This window comes from Primulina tabacum, chromosome 13 (genome assembly GCF_025594145.1).
Source record: "Primulina tabacum isolate GXHZ01 chromosome 13, ASM2559414v2, whole genome shotgun sequence".
In the NCBI taxonomy this organism is placed as follows: Eukaryota; Viridiplantae; Streptophyta; class Magnoliopsida; order Lamiales; family Gesneriaceae; genus Primulina; species Primulina tabacum.
In genome coordinates this window covers 37,720,057-37,747,251 of record NC_134562.1, presented here as the reverse complement: position 1 = coordinate 37,747,251, position 27,195 = coordinate 37,720,057, and the positions used below count along the sequence as shown (strand labels likewise).

The 27,195-nt window shown below is 34.4% G+C and overlaps 4 protein-coding genes across 4 annotated transcripts; 1 reads left to right on the top strand and 3 right to left on the bottom strand.

Moving 5' to 3' along the window:
• Window positions 1-4,112: 4,112 nt before the first annotated feature.
• LOC142523271 (pto-interacting protein 1-like) lies at window positions 4,113-6,783 on the bottom strand. The gene is made up of 7 exons (XM_075627009.1): window positions 6,509-6,783; window positions 5,916-6,387; window positions 5,575-5,832; window positions 5,291-5,463; window positions 5,087-5,166; window positions 4,859-5,006; window positions 4,113-4,760 (listed from the first exon to the last, which is right to left on the bottom strand). The coding sequence occupies exons 2-7, from the start codon at window positions 6,292-6,294 to the stop codon at window positions 4,416-4,418; spliced, it is 1,383 nt and encodes a 460-aa protein (XP_075483124.1). The 5' UTR covers window positions 6,295-6,387; window positions 6,509-6,783; the 3' UTR covers window positions 4,113-4,415.
• Window positions 6,784-9,113: 2,330 nt separating this feature from the next.
• On the bottom strand, window positions 9,114-10,941 carry LOC142522891 (pentatricopeptide repeat-containing protein At3g61360-like). Its single transcript, XM_075626468.1, has one exon. It carries the CDS (start codon window positions 10,930-10,932, stop codon window positions 9,241-9,243), a length of 1,692 nt encoding a protein of 563 aa, XP_075482583.1. The 5' UTR covers window positions 10,933-10,941; the 3' UTR covers window positions 9,114-9,240.
• Window positions 10,942-15,374: 4,433 nt separating this feature from the next.
• Window positions 15,375-16,953, top strand: LOC142522114 (putative transcription factor bHLH086). The gene is made up of 5 exons (XM_075625267.1): window positions 15,375-15,929; window positions 16,007-16,108; window positions 16,500-16,565; window positions 16,704-16,769; window positions 16,849-16,953. Exons 1-5 carry the CDS (start codon window positions 15,375-15,377, stop codon window positions 16,951-16,953), a joined length of 894 nt encoding a protein of 297 aa, XP_075481382.1.
• An 8,620-nt stretch (window positions 16,954-25,573) lies between these two features.
• On the bottom strand, window positions 25,574-25,951 carry LOC142522113 (uncharacterized protein At1g66480-like). The gene has a single exon (XM_075625266.1). It carries the CDS (start codon window positions 25,949-25,951, stop codon window positions 25,574-25,576), a length of 378 nt encoding a protein of 125 aa, XP_075481381.1.
• Window positions 25,952-27,195: the final 1,244 nt, after the last annotated feature.

Below are 27,195 nucleotides of genomic sequence, written 5' to 3'. Positions count from 1 at the left end.
CCTTAAAAAAATTTTATGTAATATTGTCCTTAATTGGATACCACTTTAACACCACAAATCGATCATATATCTGATTATTTTCAAAAGTAAATTTTTGGTCGTATCGAATAAAATTTAATTACGAGTAGATCTTTTGTGAGACAGTCTCACGAATCTTTATCTGTGAGACGGCTCAACCTTACCGATATTCACAATAAAAAGTAATATTTTTAAGTTTTAACATAAAAGTAATATTTTTTCATGGATAACCCAAATAAGAGATCCGTCTCACAAAATACGATCCATGAGACTGTCTCACATAAGTTTTTATCTTTGAACATATGTCATGTACCAAAGACGTGTTCAAGAAGAAGTTGATGGGATATTATTTTATATTGTATAATCTCTTGATCGAGCACACACAACACGTGCGTGCATTAATATTACCTTGCATATTCATTGTGATGTTAAGAACAAAAGTCATCGGTTCATATAATCAATAATCTATGTTATAAAAACGAAATATAATATTTTTCAGGAAAAAAATGAAATATAGTTTATTTAATGATTCGACGATCTTTTAATAACGTAACCAACTATATATACAATATACCAATTATAAGTCCAACGGCTAATATTTATGCATATTCACAACGAAAAATCAATAGTTTCTACAATCTTCATATGATCAATCATTATGTCCCACCAATATTAAAAGCCTCTCATTCAGAAAGAAATAAAAAGAAAAAAAAACATATTTCAATCAAATATTAATTGGCTCATCTTTTTAATATATATATATATATTAAAAAAAATCCATTACATTACTATTTTAGCCTTCTTTTACTCTCATTGTTTGGCTTGGCCCCGCATCCGCTGATCTACGAAAACTAGCTAGCTGTTTGGCCAGTTTTATTTTCACTACTTTATTTCGATCGGCCCACGTTGTTGCCACAATAGCCGCAAAGGAAGCCGACCTTATCTTTGTTATGAATTGTTTTCTCGTAACATTCAAGATATTGTTTGAACACTCGTATGATATTAAAAGAATAAACATACATAAGATGTTTAGTATATACCGCTAGTGAATTTTTCACTTAGCTCCAACTAAGCTGGTATAAGCGAACGTAGATCTTGTTGTAAATCTAACGTACGTTCTTCGAGTCTCCTTTCTTCAATCTTCAAATCAGGTCCACGACTGGATTAATTGTTCCTCTTCCAACTTGCACTTGAAAGTATAGAAGGATTTTACGTAGAGATTGATATGAAGTTGTCACGGCCCAGCCCACTTGTGATATTGTCCGCTTTGGCCCGAGAGCCTCACGGCTTTAAAACGCGTCACAAGGGGTTGCTACTCGCCCTAGGCGAAATCCCACATCGCTAAACAACGGGAGAGATGCTTGGCATTTAAATGAGCGAGTAGCAACCCCTTTTGACGCGTTTTAAAGCCGTGAGGCCCTCGGGCCAAAGCGGACAATATCACAAGTGGGCTGGGCCGTGACATAAGCTGACGAAAACAAGGAGAGTGAGAGGAGGTGGTTTTTTCGAAAATCCCTTGGCTTGGAGGCTAGGGTTTCGAAAATTGAGAGTGAATAATCACCTTAACCCTAAACATAATACACACATATATATAAACTTAGGGCCCTTTAATTAAATTAAATATTTAATGGGCTTAATCAATTAATTATTATAGTCCAATTAGTTTAATTAATTAATTAAACTTTTAAAGTCCAATTAAGAACCTTAATAATTTGTATGTTGGACTTGTACTCCTACAAGTCCATTATACATACACCCATTATCTTTAATTTAAATTCTTTATAAATTCAACATTTGAATTTAATGTTTAAATCATAAATTCAACTCCTTGAATTTATTATCTCAGTATTTATATAAATTAAACTCCTTGAATTTATTATCTCAAAGGGGACAAAATAATCCAGTACTTATGTGACCCTCAATGGTTCAGAGATACTGCTAGCCGTGGGTTCACAACTCTTTGTGATTCAGGACATAATCATTTATTCGGGCTTACTCTAATTTGCCTCATTTTATGTATCAACAATTGATCATGAGAATGTCAGAAATCATATTTCTGATTAAACACATCAAATCATGATAAAAGCGTCTAGTAGCATCGTCCCATGATTCCCTAGGTATCACTGATAGTGCCTGCAAGAACCAGTCGGTTATGATTAACGTACAGGAAGGTCCCTTCTTCTAATATATCCTGATCGAATCTGCAACCATTGGTTCATCGAGGGTTACATAAGAATCCGATGACTCTGTGACATATATTTGATAATAAATAGTGGTATCTCATATACAATTGGAGAATTCTTCCCTAACATACATCTTATACTCTGACCGAAATTCCATGCACTATTGTTTCATCAGATCACACAAGATATCAACACCCGTAGGCGAGCTGTGAATTCCCGACTACAATGCACTGGCTCCTACATGCGTCGCAACTGTACCCAATCTCGCCACCTGTTGACCCTTCTGGAGTCGGTAATCGAGTCAAAGCACAGCCCTAGCATATAAAGCATCAGTGTTGTCCCGGATCGTAGGGACTAATGGTGTACAATCATATCCACGGATTTATCCTATCGATGAATGATAACCACTTGGAAAGTCATAGGGAGGGTAGTTCGGTTTAATCATCATATGATTACCCATCTGCATGTTTGGACATCTCTATGCCCGGTACACAACATCACAGATGCTAGTCTCGAGCTCAAGTGACCTTTATCCATGTTTTAGGCAGCTGAATCGACTAGAAACGAATTTAGATTATACAGTGTTAACAAATGAGTTTCAACATCGAATTATGATTCATTTGTATTAAACTATAATCAAAGTCTTTATCTATGTTTATCACATGAGTATACATATAAAAAACTAACAAACCATGAAATAATGAATTATATTAAAATAAAAATTGTTTATTACAATTGAGTCAATAAATTCTCTAATCAACAGTTGGCTTACAAGGTATCTACTCTAACAATCTTGTCATATGATCCAAATTTAAGGCTTCCGCTGTGGTCTTCCGCAGAAAGTGCAAGAGAAAGAAGGCATTCTTAGCATATGGAATACAGATGATATTAGTAAGGTTATATATTTGAACCTAATTGTTTTTAGATCATAAAGTTTTCAATGAGAAGTATCGAGTCTTATGTTTGGATTATATTTAAAACATCAGATTAGTGAGGAAGAGATGTGTTTTTGACAAATGGGGAAGATCCCTATGATGATAACGTTGTTCGTAAGTTATGTCATCCAAATCTCAGATTATTCCTTGTCACTGAAGGTCAAGAAGGTTGCCGATATTATACAAAGGTGTGTTCCTATATCGTGATGATAAATAGTAATACACTTTCATGATATGATGTCATAAGTTTCGTGTTTAAATTTTAAAATACTAATGGTTAGATTTTGAGCCTAAATTATCATTTTTTTTCTTCCAAAATAGACACTGGGTACTTTTCTAGCTTTGTCGTGGATTTTTTTCCAGGAGTTGAGTGGAGGAGGTATAAAGGTGGAAAGTGTGGATAGCACCGGCGCTGGAGACGCTTTTGTAGCTGGAATCTTATCACAACTAGCTGCGGATACCTCATTGCTTCGGTAACGATAAACCAAAGTCTCTGCTCAAGTTGGTTTCGTGAATTTTCTCATTCAAATGACCAAACATACCGGTAGTTTTGTTTACATCTCCTGACGTGTCTGCATGAACAACTTCCCCCAACGGTATATTTCCTTGTATTCTGAATTATGTATGAAATTTGATTCAGTTATGTATTCATGGAAAAAAAGTGTGCAAGAGCGATCGAGTTGGTTCAGAATAAAAGAACTTTACGACCTCTTATTGCCATTTTCCCTTTTTTTTTTCCTCGGTAATAATTTGATTACAGTTTTAACCAAAAGTTGAGAGCTTTACCATTTTTGACTACGAGGCCACGACTTGTAAAATAACTGTAGGTATTATTATATTGTAATCGCAATAATTGATAAATCTCTGACATTTCTGCAATTACAAGGACTCCCGCAAGACCACGATGCCTGACACGGGGCACATGCAATCTTGAATCATCTGCACGACGGCATTGCATGCTCGCTAACATGGGATATGGAATAAGACAAACCTCATATAAATAAAATAGAAGAATCCATAGTCGAATCACTACATGTTATTCTGTAATAATCATCGTATCATAATGTGATATATGAGTTACGCCCCAAGATTTACTGATTCGTTGACCCTTGTCCTAAATACTTAGTTCGAGCCAGTCCCAGCCCTCGAAGTTGGCAAAAACAAATTAAATCGTGCCACTACTCTCAAAGCAAAGATAGAACAATGCAGAAGTATACAATCACATGATATCTAACTGAATCAGACTTATTGACCATTTCTTAGCACAAAGTTTCTCATGTCACCGGCAGTGGAAGTGACAATCGTCATCAAATTCGGCTCCTAGCATGGCTAATGAAAAATGATTGCTCATTTCATTCTTCATCCCCTGCATTTGAGAATTAAAATCAGATGCAGTGCTGTTATAACTTGTCAAAACAGCCTTCTTTCTGCTTAAACCAACTGATTTTTTTCCTGTCAGTAATTTGATAATCTCACGCATATCTGGCCTAAGAGATTCCTCATAGGTTATGCAAGCACTCGCAGCTTCAATTATTTGTGCTATCTGATTTGATTGCTCTCTCGTGAAGTTTAATCGTGGATCAAGCAACTTTTCCACCCCTCCTAGCTGCAACAGCGGCTTCGCCTACAAGGATGAAGGGACAGAATTTCCATTCATAAAGTTGTATTTTGCCACACCATACTCGAGTAAAAACCAGGAGCAACAATAGAGCAATGACGTACCCAAGAAACCAAATTTTCTTCTCCCCGTCCTCTTCTTGATTCAATAGGTTTCCGACCAGTTATTAGTTCCAACAGAACGACTCCAAAGGCATAAACATCGGTTTTATCAGATACTTTGCCATGCTGGAAGTATTCAGGAGCCAAGTACCTATAAAATTCGAGAAAAAAATGGTTCTTGTTTAGAATGGAACTAAGACAAATAATACTTGAAAGTTTTAGATGTCATACCCAAAAGTGCCTTTAACCGTTTTACAAAGGAATGGTACTGAACGCGCTGGAGTCCATGTGGCCAATCCAAAATCGCACAACTGCAGAAATAATCAAGAAAGTTGAAAACTAAGAAAAAAATGAATATAAAAAATCTCTGGTGACTAAAGGTACAAATGCGGATTCAAACCAAAAGGCGATCCAAGAAATGGGGTTTTCCCACACCTTTGGCTTCATTTTGGAGGATAGGACGATGTTTGAGGGTTTAATGTCCCTATGAACAACACATCTCTCTGTTCCATTATGCAAATACTCAATCGCCTCAGCAATTCCCACGGCTATCTTATACCTAACAGACCATTGAAGCGCAGGACAGCCCTTCCCTTCCGTATTCTTTTCTGCACACAGCATTACATCTTGAATCAACATAAACTTCATAAGACACAACATATGCTAATTCTTCTACAATAAAAATCAGGAAATAAAATGCAATCGATATGAAATTATACCGTGTAAAAATCGCTCCAAGCTTCCACCAGAAACATACTTGTAGACCAAAAACATGCCTTCCTCATCGTCAATACAAAATCCCAACAGGGAAACAATGTGAGGATTAAGTAAAGAACTAGCTATCATTAATTTCCTACAAAATGTCTTTGATGCCTCCTTGTCTTCTTTATCCAACCGCTTAATGGCGACTGAAGTTCTAAGAAATCCAACACTTCCTCTAAACACACAGCTCAATGCTCCTTTCCCTAAAACTCGTCCTACCCATACAAAAAATCACACATAATTGGAAATAACAAATCATTTAGACGCACAATTGTTATGGAAAAAACCAATTGAGTACCTTTGGAAAAGTTTCTCGAGGCACGGAGGATGTCAGAGTAGCTGAACCTTATTAAAGAGTGTGACACATGAGAAATACTCCTCTCCAATGACTCAATTCTCCTCCATTTTAACTCCCTAGTTTTAGAATCAGCCAACATGCCATTATCCAAATTCACCATCAAAACAGTAGCAGAACAGCTACTATTTACAGGCATTGATTCAAGCTCAATCTGAGAGCATAAACTGAATCTGAAAGAAGAGTGAACCGAGTGTGGCTCCTCTGCACCACAGCCACCAGGCCCAGCCAGCAACCAAGCCTTGTTGTGCTCCGAATTCTTGCTAGAGCTCCGCCGTCTTCGGCGCGGAATGACGCAAGCTAAACCAAAATCCCACATCATTTCTTAATGCAAAGACTCGAACTTCACTTCGTACTCATCAATTTCACAGTAGTCATGATCCACAATGGGGCTTATAGTCGGTGCAACCCGTAACTGAAAATTCCATTACGGATTACTTAACAACTATCCAAAAGCAGAAGCACGAAAATCCAGGAACTAAAAGGAGAGACTGGAAAAAGCAAAGGTGAAAAGAAAGAAAAAGAAAAGGTGATACCTTTGCTTCAAAGAAGAGGATGGATATTATAAATTTACTTCTCCAGTGAAAAAGGACGAGTCTTGGAATAATGGCTGCGCATGTGCATAAACAAATTAACTGCAAATTTTACTTATAAAATCAGAAGACCACTGGAAATCTGTAATATCTATGGAGCATTAATGTAATGCTTCGAAAGACACCAGCCCAAATATATGATGAATTAAATATTCTAGAGACAGGAGAAATTTGAGTGGCGTGAAGAGAAGAAAGCGGGGGGTGGGGGGTCAGATTCTTGGTGGTGTTAGTGAACAAGACAAACAAAACCCACTGCTTTTATGCATAAAATTTTTAACCCCCATGTCTCTTAAATCAATGTCCAACAATGATTAGTTAGGTGATTGAAACTTGGAATAGACAGTATCAAAATCATATAATCCAATTTCCATAATATTGTGGAGTATCAATAATTCAAAAAAACCTACAAAATCCGAATTTGTACTAATAATAATTTGATGAAATAATTAGAAGACTTGGAGAAGAACATGGACGATCGTGATTTGATAGATCGCCTGCGATCAATCCATTCAATTGAATTCACATAATTTGGACAAAATTTAATTATTAAGATTTTAGGAAAAGGGGGTATTTTAAAGTTAAATGAGGACTTTGGATTATGACTAAAGAATAATTTGATGTACCAAATATTAGCACGAAAATTTAATGATATAGTTTGGTGACCATCCAATTCCATAATTTCTTATCCCTAACAACCATAACCGACAGACGACATAGGATCTATTTGGTCTTCATCAATTTTGCTTATATCTGTTGGCCTCAATTTGGATGTCTTTGTCATGTTTATCAATTATTATATCATAGTTTGTGATTATTATTTATTACATTATATATACATATATACAAGTGTTGGGAAGAGACTTGGTTGCATGCCTTAATCTATTCTGTTGATGTGACTTCTGAATAAGTGGTCAGGGACGGAGCCACCTCAAAGGTTGGGGTGAGCTCCAGCCCAGTCTATATTTTAAGACCTAGTGAGAAATATGGATTGAGTTTTTTTTTAAAAAAAAAAATCTAGCATTGTATTTTCAATTTTTAGCTCAATTTTTAACCTATTTTCAGATGGTTTTCTTTCACAGTTGTCCCCCAAAATGGAAACAAGAGACTGGTTGGAAATTTCACGTAAAACCTGTTGTTCCCCCCATAACCTTCGTTTGCTCAGAGGTCAGGTTTGTTCACATCTCAATACTCTTCCAAAAATGTTCTCCTCACAGCCTAAGATTAAAATATTTTCTGGCTACGTCCTGACAGTGGAGGAATGATTGTTCAAGATGCTTGATAAGCTACAGGCACCGTGTATTGATAAGTTTTCTATGGTTGCATGGGCTATTTGGAAGCAAAGAAATAACAAAATCTGGAACTCTTCCCACGGTTCAGATCGGGATACAGTTGAGGCAGCCTTAATGTTTTGTTCGAGTTGATATCAATAAAGTCCCAGGCGATAGGTAGCAATCCCCAAGAATAATCTCAAATATGAGTTGTGGCAGATGCGACTTTTCCGAATGGGCCAGGGGCTACGGAGTTGGAAATGGTTTTACGGGATGATGCTAGTGCTTTTATTGGGTGCCGTTCTTAATATGCTTTTGTGTTTGAGTTCAATTTTATTATTTGTTCTTAAAAGTAAAAACAAATATGATCTCATGATTCAATTTTGTAAAACAAATATTTTATTTGAGACATTCATAAAAAAATATTATTTTTTATTCTAAATATGAATATAGTTGACTAAAAAAACTTACGAATGGGGTGTGTATTTTTGGGAAACAAATTTGTCGTATTTTAGATACGAAATTTGGTTCATGAGATACGCAGCAATAAATACATATTCCTCTTTCCCAAAAAAAAAAATTACTTCGAATAAATTAAAATCAGAGAATTTATTTCCAGACACAAAAAAATATTCACAAAATGAAAGTAAGAAAGAATATAATGAGGATATTTTGAGCACAAAATAAGGAAAAATAAATATATTTAAACATCGTTTTCAGCTTAAAGTGCAGAGTCCTCAGTCCAGTTCGTCTACCAACAGTATAAAAATGAAAAAAAATATAGTGGCCCTCAAGTTAAAAGCCACAAGATATGATATTTTCCAATATTTCTCCGATATACCTTGGTCTCCAAATAATTGCAAGAACCAACATAATTACCCTTTTGAGTAGAAAAGTTCCAGTGGAAAATGGATTATTAATCTGAGGTCCAGCCATTAACACAGCTACCCAATATTTCAAGAAAACCAAGTCGTACAAAATTTGGACAGACGTAAACTTATCAAGAATCATCCCACGTCACATAAATGCAACGATTATCATATTTGATCACACATCTTGTTTTGACGACCCAAGATTTGACAAGGTTGGACAAATTCCGAACCATAACACTTATTTCGATCAAAAATTCGTAATGGTAGGTCAAGGTTACCTTAAATGTAAGTAGAAATCTACTGAGGCAGTTTTACCAATTGATATGAACTTATTATGTCATTTAAGTTAAAGGCGAAGCTCCTTCTGCCAAATGAATAAAATAGGTGGATGGAAAGTGTAAGGAGAAAAAAAGCAGCAAGAAATACCATCATTTTCACATTCACGAGAATGTTCTCATATAGGAGGAGAAAAGCACTAAGAGAACACAAATAACCGCATCTAACCAACATCCATCATTAACAAGCTCGTACCTAACTAATGATATTTCCACTTCTGTAAAAGTTCTTCATAAACAAAAGTTTTGCCTACTTTTGATAGACTCTGTTTCAACTTCGTGAGCGTGGCCGAGTTTAACTTGATTCCTCTTTCCATCATGTCCTCAGCATACTTAACCGCCTCTGGAACCCGATTCAAATCTCTAAGCCCTGTCACCAACAAATTACCAGTTTCATCCAGATCGGTACTATAACTATCAGTCATACATCTCCACACCTTAATTCCCATATGGGGATCCCCTCCATCAATATAGGCCTTAACTGCTGCACTACAATCTTGGTGCAGAGGTACAAACTCATTCTTCACCATCTCTTTGAATATTGGGATAGCATTTCTTATCCTCCGGTGCTTGATTGTAAAGTGAAAAATTGAATTGTAAGTTTCCGAATCCGGAAATACCCCATAAAATACCATTTCGCCTAACAATTTTTCAGCCGATTCAAAATCCTTTAGATTACAGTACAGCAAGATTAACGATTTATACATTCCAATATCGGGTCGACAAATGTTTTTACCAACCATTTCCTCCCAAATCATTTTGGCCCCTTTCGAGTCACTCTTCCGGACACATTCATCAACAGCAAATTTAAGAAACTTTATTCCTGGATAACAAGCCCTATCCTTCATCGTGTCGAAAATTTTCAATACTTCACGCATCCCGTCAGCACCCTTGAGCAAAGTACACAAGAACGAATCATATGCAGCAATGTTCCTTGGATCCCATCCAATATCAACCACCATGTCGGAGAAAGTCTTCTTAGCTCTACCAACATCACTCTCATTCTCCAAACCCTCCAACAAAATGGCATAAGTTTCTGAATCAAACCTAATCTTGTCCTTCATAACATCCGCATAGTCCTTAGCCATTACAGTTTTCCCCTCCCTCGATATTGCACGCAGCAAGGAATTCAGAGCTGCGACATCCCTAGGCACACCATACTGATCCATGACTTCGAAGCTCAGAATAGCCTCCTGAACGCGAAGGGAAATAGCATAACTACTAAAAACTGACGCAAAAGTAGATAAAGACAGCAACATTTCTTTCCTCATTGATTTAATAGCATCCCACATCGCATCAAACAAACAATTCTTGCCTAAAATATCCACCACCAAGTTCCAAGAATAAGAGCTGTGCTTATCATTCAGTTGGAAACTGGACCACCTGAAAAATTTCACGGCAGGTCCAGGAAAGCCATAGGACAGTTTAAGCACCTCCTCCACATCCTGTTGAGAAACTCGAATGCAAGTATCTTCAAGAACCCTCTCCGCGGTGCCAGCAGGAGTATTAGCAATAATCTCACACAATATTTTCACCTTGGGAGGCAAAGTTGAAACTTCAGTGTAAGAAGTGAATTTCAAGCGCTTACCCGGAAAAGGGTGATGGGAATCGTGATGTGAGACGACGTGATTGCTCTCGATTGGGTAGTCAAGGGCTCTGGAAGAACGGTGGGTGTGTTTCTCGCTATGGTTGATCTTTGACGATGAAGAAGAAGAATCTTCATCGAGTGATCTTTTCCTCGCGTTCCTCATGGAATTTTCCAGTAATGGGGAAGAAGAAGAAGAGGTAATTGATGGATAAAGAGTGAACTTTTGGGAATTCGAACGATCGTCACAAGCCCTAATTTGGGTAAAATGAAGAAATGGCTTTCGAGCCCATCTCATATCGTGCATCGTTCTCAAATCTGTTAGATTTTTTTTTCCTCATTCCAATTATATAATTAAATTTTTGTATTTATTATTATCTTTAATTTAATTACTAAAACAGTCATTTGTTCAATTTTTTTATTTAGTATTATCTTTAATTTAATTACTAAAACAGTCATTTGATCAAAGAAAAAATTAAATTTACTTTTCCTACCGACAATTGCTATCTTATTTGGTGGGTTTTTTTTTTTATAATGGGTTAATATTTACACTTTATTTTGTGTTATTTATATTTTACTTCATTTATAAAATATGTATCAAATTTATTAATAAATATAATGAAAATAACAAAAAAAATTGTAAATATCAATTGTATTTAATATCATATGGGAATGGTCTATATTTGAGAAGGCGTGAATATCCTAAGTGCATTTAAATGCAAGATGGTTTCTCAGTTTTCTCTACTTATCTTTATATATATGTATGTGTTATTATTATTTTAAATTTAATAAAATAATACTAAACAATTAACACGAAATTATTTTCAATTTAGAAGAGTTGTTCAATTTAAAAGGGAAGTTTTGTTTAAATTTATTCCTATATAAAATATAAGTGACTTCAGGAGGTTTTTAATAGGGTAATCATGGAATTAAATATTTTTATATCCTTGGTTATTTTAAAGGTCTCATACTTAATAATATAGTATAAATATCGTACATTATTGTTTTATTTTGAAACCAGGATAATAGGAAGATTACATGTCCTCAAAAACAAGATCCCATAAAATGGCTACGAGAAATGAGATTCTATATACTCTTAGATATTACATCAATTTCTATCTAAAGATAGATATTTATCAATACTATATAAAATTCATTGATTTTTCAGCAACATTAAATGTGTCGATGAAGTGTCCGAATGAAAGTCTGAAATTTCTCAAGTCACTGATACTAGAAAAAAGGAGGAAAATGAAATTTGTGTGGGCAATCGGTCCAGTCCATTTACTATCGTCGGCCCATTAAATTTAAAAACTAAGTTGTTTTTCTAGATTATTTGTCAACAGACCAATCCAATATGGAATGCACTTTACAGAACTTGTGTGGATCATGGATGTCATGCGCAAAGATTGTAGTTACTTGGCACGATATTTAAGAATAACATAATCGACAAATAATAAGTTTCGTAGTTAAGTATAAATCAAAATCAATTTATTTTATAAATATCATAAAATATGATTGTATTTACAACATAAACCCTGAAAACGATAAAAATATGTAGAAGCGTTTACAACTTGAGTTAAAAAATTAAAATAAATTTCTTGATCCATTTTATTACCAGTTCCAAAACTGGTCTTGTTCACGTTCCTCGATTTCCTCTTCCGATTTATCTAGGGAAGATAAAGTAAATTGTGAGTGATATTATCACCATTTAGCAAGTGGGGGCCGTTCGAGCACATACATACCAAATACACATGATATTCAAAATAACATATCACACATAACATATTTCGTATAACATATATCATAAACATAAATGTAAGACAACGTATCATTTCCTACTTCAAGGTACAATGGTTTTATTACAGAGAAAGGGAAGCCAAGTGAGAGTTGGAAGAAAGAATGCCAGAACAATATCGTTACCTCTTCAAAGACCAAGTCAACTCAATTTGGAGGACGAAACATCCCATAAGAAAGGAGAGGTGTAAAACCCGTGAAATTTCAAAACTCGGTGTATTGTTTTTGTCCTCAAAATTTATACTAAGTTATAAAAAAAATTATGATTGTCAAAATTATCTAAAGTGATAGTGATAATTAAATATTTATGCACAAACAATCCAAGATATTCGAACTTTAAATGATATATATCTTAAATTTTAAATAAATACATATATATAAGTCAAATCAAATTTCATATATATTTAAAATTATATATCAAATCAAATAAAATCAAATTTTAATATGTGATGTATTTATTTAAACTTTAAGCTCCATTCCTCCGAATGAAAATATGCATTAAAATATGTTCATTTGCCTGTTATATTGGAATATATGGGGTCACAACTCACACGTCTAAGATATATATGTCTCATAAGTTGTTGGACAGAGGAAAACTAAGAGGCATGGGGCACCAAAGAATAGCTTTTTGCAGACATGAAAATACAAAGTGCCCAACAACTTACATACAGAATAATCAATATTTATGGTTTCACAAACTTTTAAGGCCAAAATATTCAAAAATTATTATTTGAAATATCCCTCAGAAATTATACAAAAAATTTTGATGACCCAAAATAATTACCACTTGGACAATACATCTCGTGCATGCCGATGACATAAAATGATTCGAACTAAAAACATTGATTAAGAGTGGTCACATAATGACTAATTAAATAATACTTCTAATTCACACGACTTCACGATACAATTAATTACATATGGCAGCGTATATCTTAATTATTAGTCTCTGATCAGGTGGATTAAGTGTCCATTTAAGCTATTTAAATAATTAATTACCTGCTAATTATTTATCATATATCGTACGTAACTCTTGAATCTTATATATATATATGCCGACAATATTGAAATTTATCAGGTAAATAATTATTGATTATATTTAATTATTTGGGGGATAAGGCGAAGTTAGTTTGATATAAATGAAGATGGGTTATTTTAATTGATTAATTGAATTAATGTGGAAGGAATTAATGCGTGACAAAGTCTCCAGGAGACAAGGGGAATTGAGTTGCTCGAACTCCAAAGCCAACTTTGATTTCCTCTATCTCCTATGTAATTATTGTCAAAACACATGTGGCTTAAGAATTTGTGTATTAAATTAAAATACTAGTTTTACTTGTACCGCAGTAGTGAAGCACCACATCAACTTGAAAATTTTGTAAATAATAATGATAAAAACTTGTGTGAGACCATATTACAGGTTGTATTTTGTGAGACGGATCTCTTATTTGGGTCGTCCATGAAAAGTTATTACTTTTTATGCTAATAGTATTACTTTTTATTGTGAATATCGGTAGGGTTAACTCGTTTCACAGATAAAGATTCGTGAGACCGTCTCACAAGATACCTACTCAACAATAATTCAATATATCTAGCTTATTTTAGTCGATAGCTGTGATTGATACAGAAATTAAAAATAAAATTTCTGTTTACTTTCACCAATTTTATGAAAGAAAAGTGTGTAATGGTTATCCAACGAGACTAGCTTGGAAATTAATTTATTAATGTTTAGGTAATAAATAAAATGAGTATTAACTTCGATTGATTTATTTAGGTTTCCAAGAAACTCTTTACAAACATATGTAGTTCCGAGACACACATAAATTGGTGGTGCATCACAAATATACGCACGCACGAATCACGATCACAAACATTGATGTTATATTAGAAGGTTGCTTAATTAGTATGTTTTAATTTACTATTCGGGATTAGAAATTGATGAGATGTTAGTATAAGAATAGTATATTCATTTTATATATTTAAAGGATACGATTTTGTAATTTTGTTATGTGTGATCGATATATTATTATAAGGCAAAAAATTGTGTGAGACGGTCTTACGGGACATATTTTGTGAAACAGATCTATTATTTAGGTCATCCATGAAAAAATATTACTTTTTATGCTAAGAATATTATTTTTATTGTGAATATCGGTAGGATTGACCCGTTTAACAGATAATGATTCGTGAGACCGCCTCACAAGACATCTATTTTTATTATAAATCTCATATATCCAAATCACTTTTGAATTATTTGTTGTAGTGAAAGAATACTACCATTTTGTCATTATGAATTCAACCGAGAAAAAAAGTTAATAAGAATATTTTTCACCTGAAATGTGTTTTTTTAAAATTAATTTTCCTCGTTTCTGAATATTTTGGGGAGAGAAATTTTGGCATATATGACTGTTTTATGATTTAACCTAATAAATTTTGGATTTATAAATATTATGATTTTAGTCATCTTAGCGGCACATTAATGACTTAAACGGCCGTTTATTTTTTCAAGTCAGAAATTCTAACTCATCTCTGTTCATCTGCATAATATTCAATGTATAGCCATGGATTAATAAATTTTGTCTAGGTTTTTATCATATTAAATAGGTCTACATATTTATTAGCAAAAATATAATAACCACGAAAAGATTGAAAAATAAAATTATTGTCACACACACATTAAATTAAAATTAACAAATTTCCTGTAAGTACGATAAAAAAAAATTGCAATTTTCCAATAAAAGCCACACATCATGTGCAGTTTCTTTATATACTAAATTAAATAATAATTCACATAAATTCCCGGTTCCCTCTACATGATATATAGAAAAACATGAAAAATAAATACTAATCTAGTATTAATATAGGGTTGAAGCCATCCTTGTCTTCTCTCTACAATCTTGAACCCTGCCAAACTTCCACTCTGCTTCATTAATTCCTTCTCAAAAGATTCATTCAATGGACAATGAGTCAACCTTGGCTACAATCCAAGCTAGTGCATTTTATGAACAATTCTTTTCTGGTCCGTCGTCAGAGGAGATTTTCATGTACGATGAGCACCGGAAGAGCTTTTCTCTTTGGCCTCAAAACCCAGAAAAGGCGTCCAGGCTTGAGAAGGATTTCACGATGAGCAGCCGTTCTTCAGTCATGTCCAGTCCAACTAACGGATTAGGGTTACAAGTCCCTGCTCACAATTTATATGAGGAGGGCCATTCTGTGACAGGTTTTAAGCCTGAGTTTTGTGACTTTATTCACAACGGAACGTTGCTTAACTTTGAGCTGAATAGGAATGTGACGCCGACAAATAATTTATATGCAAGAATGACGAGTAAAGAAGACGAATACAATGGTTGGATGAATTTTCCCATGTGCTTTTCCGTCGATAATATCCTGTCGGAAGCATCCAGCAGCCACCATGCTTCCGTGCCATTGATTGATCGAGAAAATGTAATTAACAAAGGGACTCAAGATCTGGGAAGGCAAGAAACAGGCAAAAAAAAGCGTCCAGCTATGGTAAATTAAATTAAATTTTTGAATAAATTTGATTATTTATTTATTTATTTTCCATATTGATGGATTTGTTGTTATAGGGAGACGGTGTGCAAGAACTTAAGAAACAATGTGTTGTTTCTTCAATAAAGACAAAATCGGAGTTAACTGCAAAGAAGGATCCGCTGAGTATCGCAGCCAAGGTTCAACTCTCAAAAAAAATTAAGGGAAAATATTTAGAGTATTTATTACTTTTCTCCGGACAGTGTAATGGCAAATTGTAATATCTATTATATACTATCAAAATCGATTAACCATTCTTTGTGTCAATATTATTCATGGTTATTTCGATCGGTTCCTATCATAGTCCCTTCATATATAACATTTTCGTTTCTTTGACATATATTTATGTTTTTATGTCCTCAAACTCAACTCCATCTAATCCTTGTACAGACAACGTTAAATATGTATGTAGTAGGTATAGTGTATTTATCTATAAGTACATATTTTTTATTAACCAAAACACTTCACATTTCAATAATCACAGCATGAACCAAATATTTATATTTTAATTAAAAACATTTTATTTTATAGAATCGAAGAGAACGGATCAGTGAGCGGCTTAAGGCGCTGCAGGAACTCGTTCCCAATGGGTCGAAGGTAAAAACTAAGGCATCGAAAAATTTGCTTCTTATTGCAGATCAGCAAAGTTTCTTGAAATTTTCTTTTATTAATAATTTGTCTTTTATTAATAATTTGTTTCTTACTTTTGATTAACTTCAATTTATATCCGTGGAGGTTGATTTGGTTACCATGCTAGAAAAAGCAATAAGCTACGTGAAGTTCCTACAGTTGCAAGTGAAGGTGTGTGTAATGCAATAAAATATAGTACATTTTTTCCCATTACATGAACAATGAAACTTCTATGTATCAATGCATGTAGGTTTTGGCAACTGATGAATTTTGGCCTTCACTAGGGGGAAAAGCTCCGGAGCTTTCTCAGGTAAAAGAAGCCATTGATGCCATTCTTAGATCTTCAAGAAATTAGGGAATAATGTACGAAGAAGACCACAAATTTAACAGCCTTCTCCATGAAACGATCGCATACTTAATAAATTACCTGATACCGTATATTTAGTTTGTCCAAAATATACAGTCAAATAAACTAGTCAATATTTGCTAGTTCATTCGGTGCATGACTGCATGTTATATCTCATGTTTAATGTATGGAAATTAACAAACTTGTTTTTTTTTAAAAAAGGTGAAGTTATTAAATGTATAAGTAGGACTGAAAGTTTGTTGTTTTACCAAAAATTATAACGGGTGTTAATGATGCAACTTAAATATTTTAAAACATACACGTTTCGATTGCTTTGCTCAATATAAACAATTATTGCACACCAAAAATCTCCCTCCTAATAATTGTACTCCTTGTAATCAATAAGAATTGAACCCGTGACTTTGGATTTGATGCCAATTATAGAATCAAGCATTTGTCGATTTACCACAAGTTATAATTAGTGGTAATAATGTAACTCAAAATTTTTAAACAGTACAACGGTACAAACGCCATATTTCCACTGATCCAGCTAACATGGAAAACTATTACAACATGTATTCAGTCGTTCATCTTTGCCCGCGCATGCATGTTAAATCCAACGAAAATCTATTCTTGAGATGAGTTTGTAATAATTAATCTTGTTTCAATGTTTTATATTAATCCTGCCGCATCGCGTATTCGGATACTATACATTGAAAATGAACGTGAAATTCACTCGGCCGAGTTTAGTTATTTCAAACAAATTAATATTTAATATCTATGATGCTAATCCATTGATCCGAACATACAGTACTAAAGTAACTAATTATATGTTCATTGACTTCATTTCAATAACTCGAAGCGCATTGATTGTTTGGATGATTTAAATCAATAAGTACTGTCAAGCAATATAATGAAAACGTGAATTGAAAAATTGACAAATAAGAAGACCAGATTATGTACGTCTGATCTAGAACGGTGTTAAAACATTGAATTTCCCGATTAATATAGTATTATATATATATATATATATATATATATATATATATATATATATCACCAATCATTGAATTCTTGTCATGTCGTGTGCATGCCGAATAATTGATGTCATTATTTTATGTTTCTTGAAACTAATTTTGATAAAATAATCGATCAGTCACATTATTTTCCCCGTCTTCTTTTTTTAAGTTTTCCGGTACTTCTCTTCCGTCTTAATATGTACCTATGTTGTTCATGTTTTTGTTTTTCAAATGTCCTAAATATATAATTCTATTTTTATATTTAATATGTTTTCCTTATCAATATAACTTTATTAATTATGTTTTGGAAAGATCTACAACAATTTCTTAAAGAGTAGGTCTCTTGTAACAGTCTTACGAATTTTTATTTGTGAGACGGGTCAACCCTACCGATATTCACAATAAAAAGTAATATTTTTTCATGGATGATTCAAATAAGATATTCGTCTCACAAATACGATCCGTGAGACCATCTCACACAAATTTTTGTCTTTCTTAAATGAATTCAATGGATACAATAAAAAATTTGTTTGTAAAACTTGCTTTTAAAATTTATAAATTATTTATTAATTTGAAAATAAGTACTTAGTTGGCTGTCACCGGCGACACGTAATTGCAGCGCACATCGTTATTTAATGCAAAAAAAATTAAAAAAAATCCCCTTTAATTAATTTTATTGTTCTCCATGCTGCCATGCCGCGTTGGCACGTGCAACGAGCTACGTGTGTAGTACATGCTTAAATTTTTTGAAACAAATCTTGGAGGAGAAAATAAATTAACCGACTGAAATTCTTTTGAAACGTGAATATTGTACATGTTCTCCATGCTGCGATACCACATTCCTCTAGGTATTTTGCGAAAAATCCTCGACGTTGATCACACGTGAAAGTAGATAGTTAACAGAGATATATTAAACTGAAATTCAAATAATTAAATTTTGTATATACAAAGAACAAGCATTTTGGTGTCGCAGACTCAATTTTATAACTAATTAAACTAGTTGATTAAGCACTGTTACCATCAATCTAAAGTGTACGAAAATGGATTCATTGAAGAAAATAGAAACATAACTCCACGGATCATGTAACCATATAATAATTAATACAACAAATTACATTATGTTTAATTTCATAATTTGAATTATTGTAAGTAAATTTTTTACATTAGAAGTTGAAGGACGACTGCACATCCCAACACAAGAATCACCCTTACTTCAATCGAATATTTTTGTGCGGCGTTTATTGAATATATCTTATTGAATGGATCGAGTGGATACAAACTTCCAGGAGGACCTGTCAAATAATGAAACCTCGGCGGAGGTGGTGGGGTTAACATGGTTGTGTATACGAACCTTGGAGGTGGTGGGCTAACGCATGGTGACGGTGGAGGAGGAGAAGCTGGTGGCGGTGGAGGTGGTATCTGCTGGCTGCATGGATTCACACAAGGGCACTCTCCACACTTGATGTTTCGATCAAGATTTTCATCCATCTTTGCAGAAACTGTGATCACCATATATGATTTGAAAATGAGAACAGTGATCAGTAATGTTTGTGTCCATTTATAGGGTTGCATTTAATTTCTGAACAGAAAAACTGTGTCAAGAAATTGTAAGAGGGAGAGAGGGGAGAGCTATTCAGGTACAGGTGGTGAATGAATGCGCATGAATTCTTTTGGCCTTTTTTGTCTGTGGGAGATTTGTTGGTTGCAAGTTCGAATCTCATACTCAATTGTATTAATGTATTTCAAATCCATGAATTTTAAATATATTCAAATGTTTTTTTTTCTTAGTCTTAGATAACCAATATCATAAACTTCGAATAAAATGAATTTCAAATTCACCTAATAATGAAACAATTAAAATTCATTCTACTTTATGTAAAAATAAGTAATAATGTATGCATTTAAGATTTCATCTATAAAATTATAATCTAGATTCATAGATTTCGAATTCATCTTCCTAAATACAATTGAGACACAATTGTAACAAACCTCTCCTCCACAAAAAATAAAATGAAAAGGAGGGTTAACCATCTCTAATAGCATGTTTTTCACTTGTTAGCTAGCCTTGGGTCAAGGGTTTTGTTAGGCTAGGTCACATTATGTGGCTTTAAACGGGATGGAGACGTGGGTATTGTATCAACGGAGGCTCGTCTTCCATGGTTAAATGAGAAAAGGAAGTGCATGCATGTGGTGGTTTAATTAAGTATGGGGACCTGTTACAACTTTCTATGGTTCTTGCAAGATCACCATACACCAGAAAGAAAAAAGAGGAAGAATAGATTCCCCTTTTTTCTAGTGGTGATCGAACATATTCTTTACGTATGGCCGGCCATCTTCATTTACAAATGTTGGATAAGAGTGTTATTTTCTCTTTAAGAATTAGGCAATTGGAAACTAGTTATTTCGACCATGTGTATTTTTTCATAAAATCTTCGATTCGATGCCTTTTATTTTTCTAACCTGTGTCAAACACAGATTGTGAAGCCAATTTTTTTTTTTTTTTTCGATGAATCCCGTACACGGAGACACATTAAACCTCCATGTAGATTGGCGGAATCACATATAAATAAACACAATTGACGGAATAACTGATCATAAATTTAAGTACTATTCCCTACCCTATAAAACCTGCCCGTTGCAACTCTAAAACAAATGATGGAAACTCAAACTCGTTAAGATAGTTTCGGTCTAATTAATCCATTTAATACTTGTTCTGATGATACGAATAACCATTCTGCCAACATATATAACAGATTCGGCCTATTAAACAATTCTTTTTCTACCACGGAAGAAATGATTTCGCCAACCCGGATGGCGGTTTCCTAAAATAACCACCGGGTACTTGTAAGTTGTAAACTGAAATTTTATCGAGTTAAGTATGAGGCACTAGCAAATGCCCACAAAATTATGATCCATGAACCATTAAACCAGTCGTATAAGTAAAAAATTAGTTACCATTCTTGCAATATTATTTGCTAACTTAGAGTTTAATTAAAGTTTTGAGCGAGATTACCATTATCACACTGAAACGTCTCTTATTTTTAACTTTAAAAATGTAAATAAATAATATTTAAAAAAATCAAATGCATAAAAATCTATAAATCGTCAACCACAAAATCGTACTTCAATTTTAAAATAATTCAACTACTAAAATTCAAAATAAAGCATAAAATCTTTAAATAAATAGTCCTCAAAATCTTTTACTTCAAACTTTAAATCTTAATATAATGAGGAAAATAAAGTCACAGAAGTGTACTCCCGAACTCAATCCACTCAAGCGTCATTACCTCCCTCAAAATCATCATCGCCTGCGACCAATCAAACCTAATGAATCTAATGACTCAGTACGTTTTAAACATACATAACAAATAATATATATACATGCACATGCAACTTTAAAATAATCTTTTAATAAAATAAGCTGACGTAAAAGCTCGTAATCATATATCATATCATAAATAATTAATTATAAATCTTTTCATCATCGTATATCATTTTTGGGTGAAATTTGATCTTTTAAAGTGACTATCTGTAATCATATTACCATATGGTCGACTGATCAGTCTTAGCTACACCAAGTACTTGGGGGCGGGGCGTTGGTAACTCTCGTCACTGGGCCGTGTCCAAATATTAAAATACGATAGTCGGGCTCTCTCTGAGGCCTTCTCTTGTAAACGAACTTTCTTTGGGGCCTTTTCCTTCGCGCTATCCTCAATCATATCTTTTTATGTCACAGTCAATTCACATCCTTCAAAATATTTTTTCTTTCCCTTTTATTTATAAAATATCGTATCCTTAAAAAATCGTAAAATAGCATTTTTCGACAAACATCATACAGCATTTGCATATATCATAAAAATATCATATTTTCATCGTAACCATTTTAAAATATCATTTAGCATGCATTATGATTCTTCGGGACTACCTTTTGAAATTTGATTTGAAATTTATAAATTCAAACGCTAACTTTACATTCATGATTTAACCAATCTCTCTTGCATGTCCTCTCTCATGTGTGCTGACTGCTGAAAGTACTTTATTAGTGTTTGGTCATCTAGAAATCATTTCATCTTTGAGGAAAAGGTGTTGTCGTTTAAGGATATTGTTTCCCAGGCTGCCAACATATGGTGACAATAATTTCTCAGTCAAAAGATGAAGCTGTAGATTGGGTTTTCTTCCTTCCAAAACCATTCCCACGTTTGGAGTGCACCTCCTCCGGGGACAGTTCAGATTAATTGTGATGTTGCGGTTCTTCAAGGAAGTCCTTACATCGGTGTGAGAATTGTTGTGCGGGATGATAATGGGTTTGTTCTTTCTGCTCAAACGACTAGATTACTTGGTGTTTTTTGGTTGATATGGTGGAGTTGCTGGCAATTCAAAAAAAGTAAATTCGCATATCTTTTTTTGTGACCAAATATCTATGTGAAAACAGATGCTTCTAATGTTGTGGCGTCCATCACTAATTCATCTCAATTTGCTATAGAAGTTCTCCTTGTTGCGTCGTGTACGAACATCTTTCGGGCTCTCGTCCACAGAGTTAAATAGCTGTATAGGTTTTTATCCTAAGTTTTTGGCCGCTTTGTGAATTATGACATTGAGGTCACAATATTATGCTATTGAACAGTAAAAAAAAAAAACGTTATTTTAAAATTTTGTTGTGTTTATTTTCGATATAATACGAATTTATTTAATTATTAAAAAAAAATCTAAAAATTATACACGATTGGGAGACGCTTGTGTAACGGCCTCCAATTAAAATATCTCTCCCTTGGACACATGAGTGAGACCGATAAGACGCGCAGTTTAGGTTTCTTGTCCGAACGCATACCTTCCTCCATTGCCCACGCCCAAAAGAATATTCCATTTCCACACCGCCGCCTTACTACCTATCCTCCGACAAAATCTTTCTCAAACAACGTAGCATGAAGCGCAAGAAGTGGTCCGAGCTGGAAGAACAAACTCTATTGTCAAAATATTCCGAGCTCCACAACTCCGGCACGCTATCCAAACTCAAGACCCGGGAGAAAAAATTCAAGCCGATTTCCGACCACGTTAACGCCCTGCACCATCTTCAGGATCCAATCACCTTCCCCTTCAAGTGGTCTTGGCGTGATGTATCAATCAAGGTGCAAAACATGCGGCACCAGTATCTAGGAGTGAAGCAGAAGATCAGAATCAATTCTAGCAACGAGTTCAATTGGGGTGATGGAGAAATTCACTGGGAAAATTTTTTGAAGTACAAGGAAGTGTTTGGAGACATAGAATTATCACCTGATACCGGTGTGATTGTGAAAGATGTTGCTAATGGGGGACACGTGAGGAAATTTGGGGAAGAGGGTGTTTCTGATTTTCTGGGATATGGGATTGAGAGTAGTGAGGATATTGAGGATGAAGATGAGCTGGATGAGGAGGAGGAGGAAGAAGAAGAAAGGGTTGATTTAGGGGCTAGTGATGAGGGTGAGGAAATGAGGAACGGATTAGGGAATCAAGATTTAGTTAAAGGTTTTAAGGGACAAAATTTAAAGATTGTGGGTGCTAAAGTTCTGGAGTTAAGGAATATGATTTGTAGGAGGGAAGAAAAGAGGAGGGACAGAGAGTGGAACAGAGAGGAAATGTTTATGGATAAGGAGACTTCTATGAAAGAGAGGTATATGAAGAGGGAGAAGAGGTTTAGGGAGAGGGAGGAGCAAATTTACAGAAATGATATGGAATTTAAAGATATTGCCATATCGTTGGCCAAGAGGGATTTCGAAAATAGGAGATTTTTGGAAAGGGAGTTTGATGAAGAGAAGAGGCGGAGGATGAAATGGGAGGAGAAGTGGGAGGAAGAAGAGATGAAATGGAGGGAAAGAATGGTTGAAATGCAAATGGAACATGAGAAACAGATTTTGCAAATACATGCTGATTTTTGCCAGAATCAAATGCAGATTCTTGGTGTAATGGCTAGGCTTGTATGCCAGTTCTTTGGGTCGACTAGTGATGGTTTGGGAGGTGGATTGGGGAGTATACCTATACCTCCACAGGTTTTGCAGAATTTGCAGCATCCTGGTGGGTTGGGTGATGGTGGGAAGCCAGATTCAACCTCGCCTTCTGAATTTTTGTAAACTCTAACCCTTTTTTATATGATTCTTGTAGTTGAGGCGAATGCTTAAATGATAAATACTGCAATATAAATGCCACACTGCTGCTGTATCGACACTGTTGTAAATCTTTGTTCTAGTAAATGAAAATTCTCTGATTAAACTCCTGCTTGTGGATGTAACTACTATTTTGAAATAATAGTTCTGTGCCCCTATCTGTCTTAGTTTCTGTTGTAGTGCTGTGCGATGGTTAATATGTGCTGGAAAGCAAACTACTCGTATAGTTTGTTTAGTCTTATATTTAGCTAAATAGCCCGTGGACATTGTCATATCTAGGTATACCCCCTTTCGTGCATGCATTTAAGCAGAAAGAATGCACGTACATGATTATTATACTTCAGAATCGTGGTGATAACTAGTTGATCTTAAATGCAAAGGGCGAGTTTGGTTTCTTGGCTTCGTTTAGAAATGGTGTAGTATAAAAATATCAATGGTTTCAAAGCATAGCAGGTAATCTATGTGGTCGCAGACCCTTTTGCTAGAGGTAGAAGATGTGACACCGGTGTGAAGTGCAGCAACTGATGCATCAGTGGCTGAGTGCGGCATTGAGCCTAACCTGACAATTATAGAGGTAATACTAGATCTTTTTCTAAATAAATATTTTGTATAGTTTGTACTATGATCTCTTTGAGTTTGTCCTACACTATCTTGCCATGGTTACTGTGATATTAGTAGTTAAATAGTTGGAGATAAAACTGGGCTACATCGACTCTACTGAGTAACGAGGAGATTTAGATGAGAAAGGTATAGATATGTACATGAGGCTTCAGCCGGATTTGTATGATATGAGTAAAAGAGTTCGAGAACGGTAAAGAGATGCTTGTTTCTTGGTGAATTCTATGGCCTATGTATCTCTTGTGATTTTTGTCGAATTTAATCCTAACTCAATGTACGACGAGGCTATCCTATATAATGTGAATTAGTTGTCAAGAAATCCATAACCATTTTATAATCGTGCTCTGTCTAATCACGAGGCAGTTCATCACTTCCTGACGCATTAGAAAGGGAGCCTGACTGTATTCTTCTACCAACTATTTCTAGAGGTTGAATTTAAACATTGAATAGCCAAATTTTTGTGGGAGAAAAAATTATCAATCGACAGGGTACCAATCAACGTCTAATTTCTTGGCGTATGATTCTTGCAATTCTGTACACCTTTGTCAGTATATTCGAAAAGGAGAAATAACTTGAAAACTAAACCAACAGAAACTCAACTTGCATGCTTGTTGAGCAGGACGATTCTTTCGACAAAATGGTACTGGATTTTGCACACCATTTTTCTCCCTTCACTGCAATGAAACTACCATTCCGCGAACCCGATTTCGAATTGGAACCCAATCACCTCAATGCTATTGCGCCTCCTCTTCTCTGCATCTTTGCAAACCAAGTTCAAGAACTCTTTCAGCCGCCTCCTCTTCATTCCGACTCTCTTCCATCAACTTCTCGATCTGGGACCTTGGCAACCTCATCTTAACCCGAACCGAGCCAGAATGCGAACACAAAATATCGGAGTTGGATCTTTCTCTCAACCATCATTCGTTTCAGCTGCTCTTCTGGACCACCCATATGCACTACAGATCTTGACCTTCTAGTTATGCCCATCGTTTCAAAAGGAAACTTGGGCATTTCCACTAGAAAATAAATCCTCCTCGGCTTGAGTTCCTCCTCCGGTTGTAACTTAGGAGCCCGGATTCCATACCTTTTCACGGACTCTGAGTCAAGCAGTACGGAACTCGGAGAATAATCTTTGAGCACATCCACGGCGGTTGCAGGCGTCTTTATCTTGAAAATCTCGCCGTCAATTTTCATTATCTTTGCCTTTTTCCTTCCTCCTATGTTGTTCCCCATGGTCCAACAACTCTGTGTCTGACAAAAATTTCAAGAAACAGGGTCCCGTTCACTGTTTTATAGCATGGATTACATGCTATATGTTTTGTGATAAAATGAATTATTTTTCTCGATGCAGATGATTTGGAACAAGTTTGATTAAATATATCTTCCCACTGAGATTAAATCATATGGTGACAATAATGTTATTAAAGTGGGAATATTAATGCCAGTGAGGATGATGTCTGCGTGCGCTGTGGCTATCGTCAATAAAAACGCATTTATTTATCCAACAATGGAAACCATCTTCATTTTTCATCAAAAATTAATTAGTGAAACTGAATTTACATGATAATTGAACTAATAATTCAAATTCAACTTTCCAAACCAAATTTACAGAAAAAAACAGTTTGTCAAATCTCAAATCCAAAATAATCAAACTTAAATATGTAAAAAAAATCACAAGTTTTTCCACTAAGCACCATCTATTATTTGTCGGATGTATTCAATTTAATTTACAAACATAACAAAAATTTCAATTAAAAAAAAAAGCATAACAAAATTTTAATCAAAATAATAGTAATATTTGATATCCAAAAAAACCAATTTGGATTTCATCATTTAATGTGATTTAATTGAGCTTCTTCTTTGCTTGCCGTGAGAACAAAAGGTAGACAGCAGGTGCGACTTTTCTTGATTTTGATGGCCACCCCAGAATTGAAGGAGTAAACATTAGTTTTTAAAGTATCTGATTTTTTTTAGATATTATTACACTGTCGATATTTTTATGAATAAGATGGTATAACTTGTCCATAATACCAGATCCTATCCAAAACTTGTCCGTAATACCAGATCCTATCCAAAACTTTTATGACAAAGCACATCAAAGGTCCATTAGACTAGAAGACTTTTGGCAGTTTGACAAACCCATGGTTCCACGTCGAGAAAATTGGGTCACAACTGATGATCGTGGAAGATAGGAGAACTGTTTGAAGAAGTCGGAACAAAAGCAAATATGAATGAGACGTTGAGACATTGGGTTCTTCAAAAAATAATTATTATACATATTAGCACTTTATGCATGCAATAATTCGAGTGTATGGATTCATAAAGTAATTAATTTTTAAAAAATATATTAAGTTTTTAATTATGATTAACAAATCATTTAGTTATTTTTGAATTTAATAAAATAGATTGTTATAATGATTTTTATTTGATAAAAAAATATGTTTTTGTCTTTCATTAAAATGACTAAGCTAGTTACT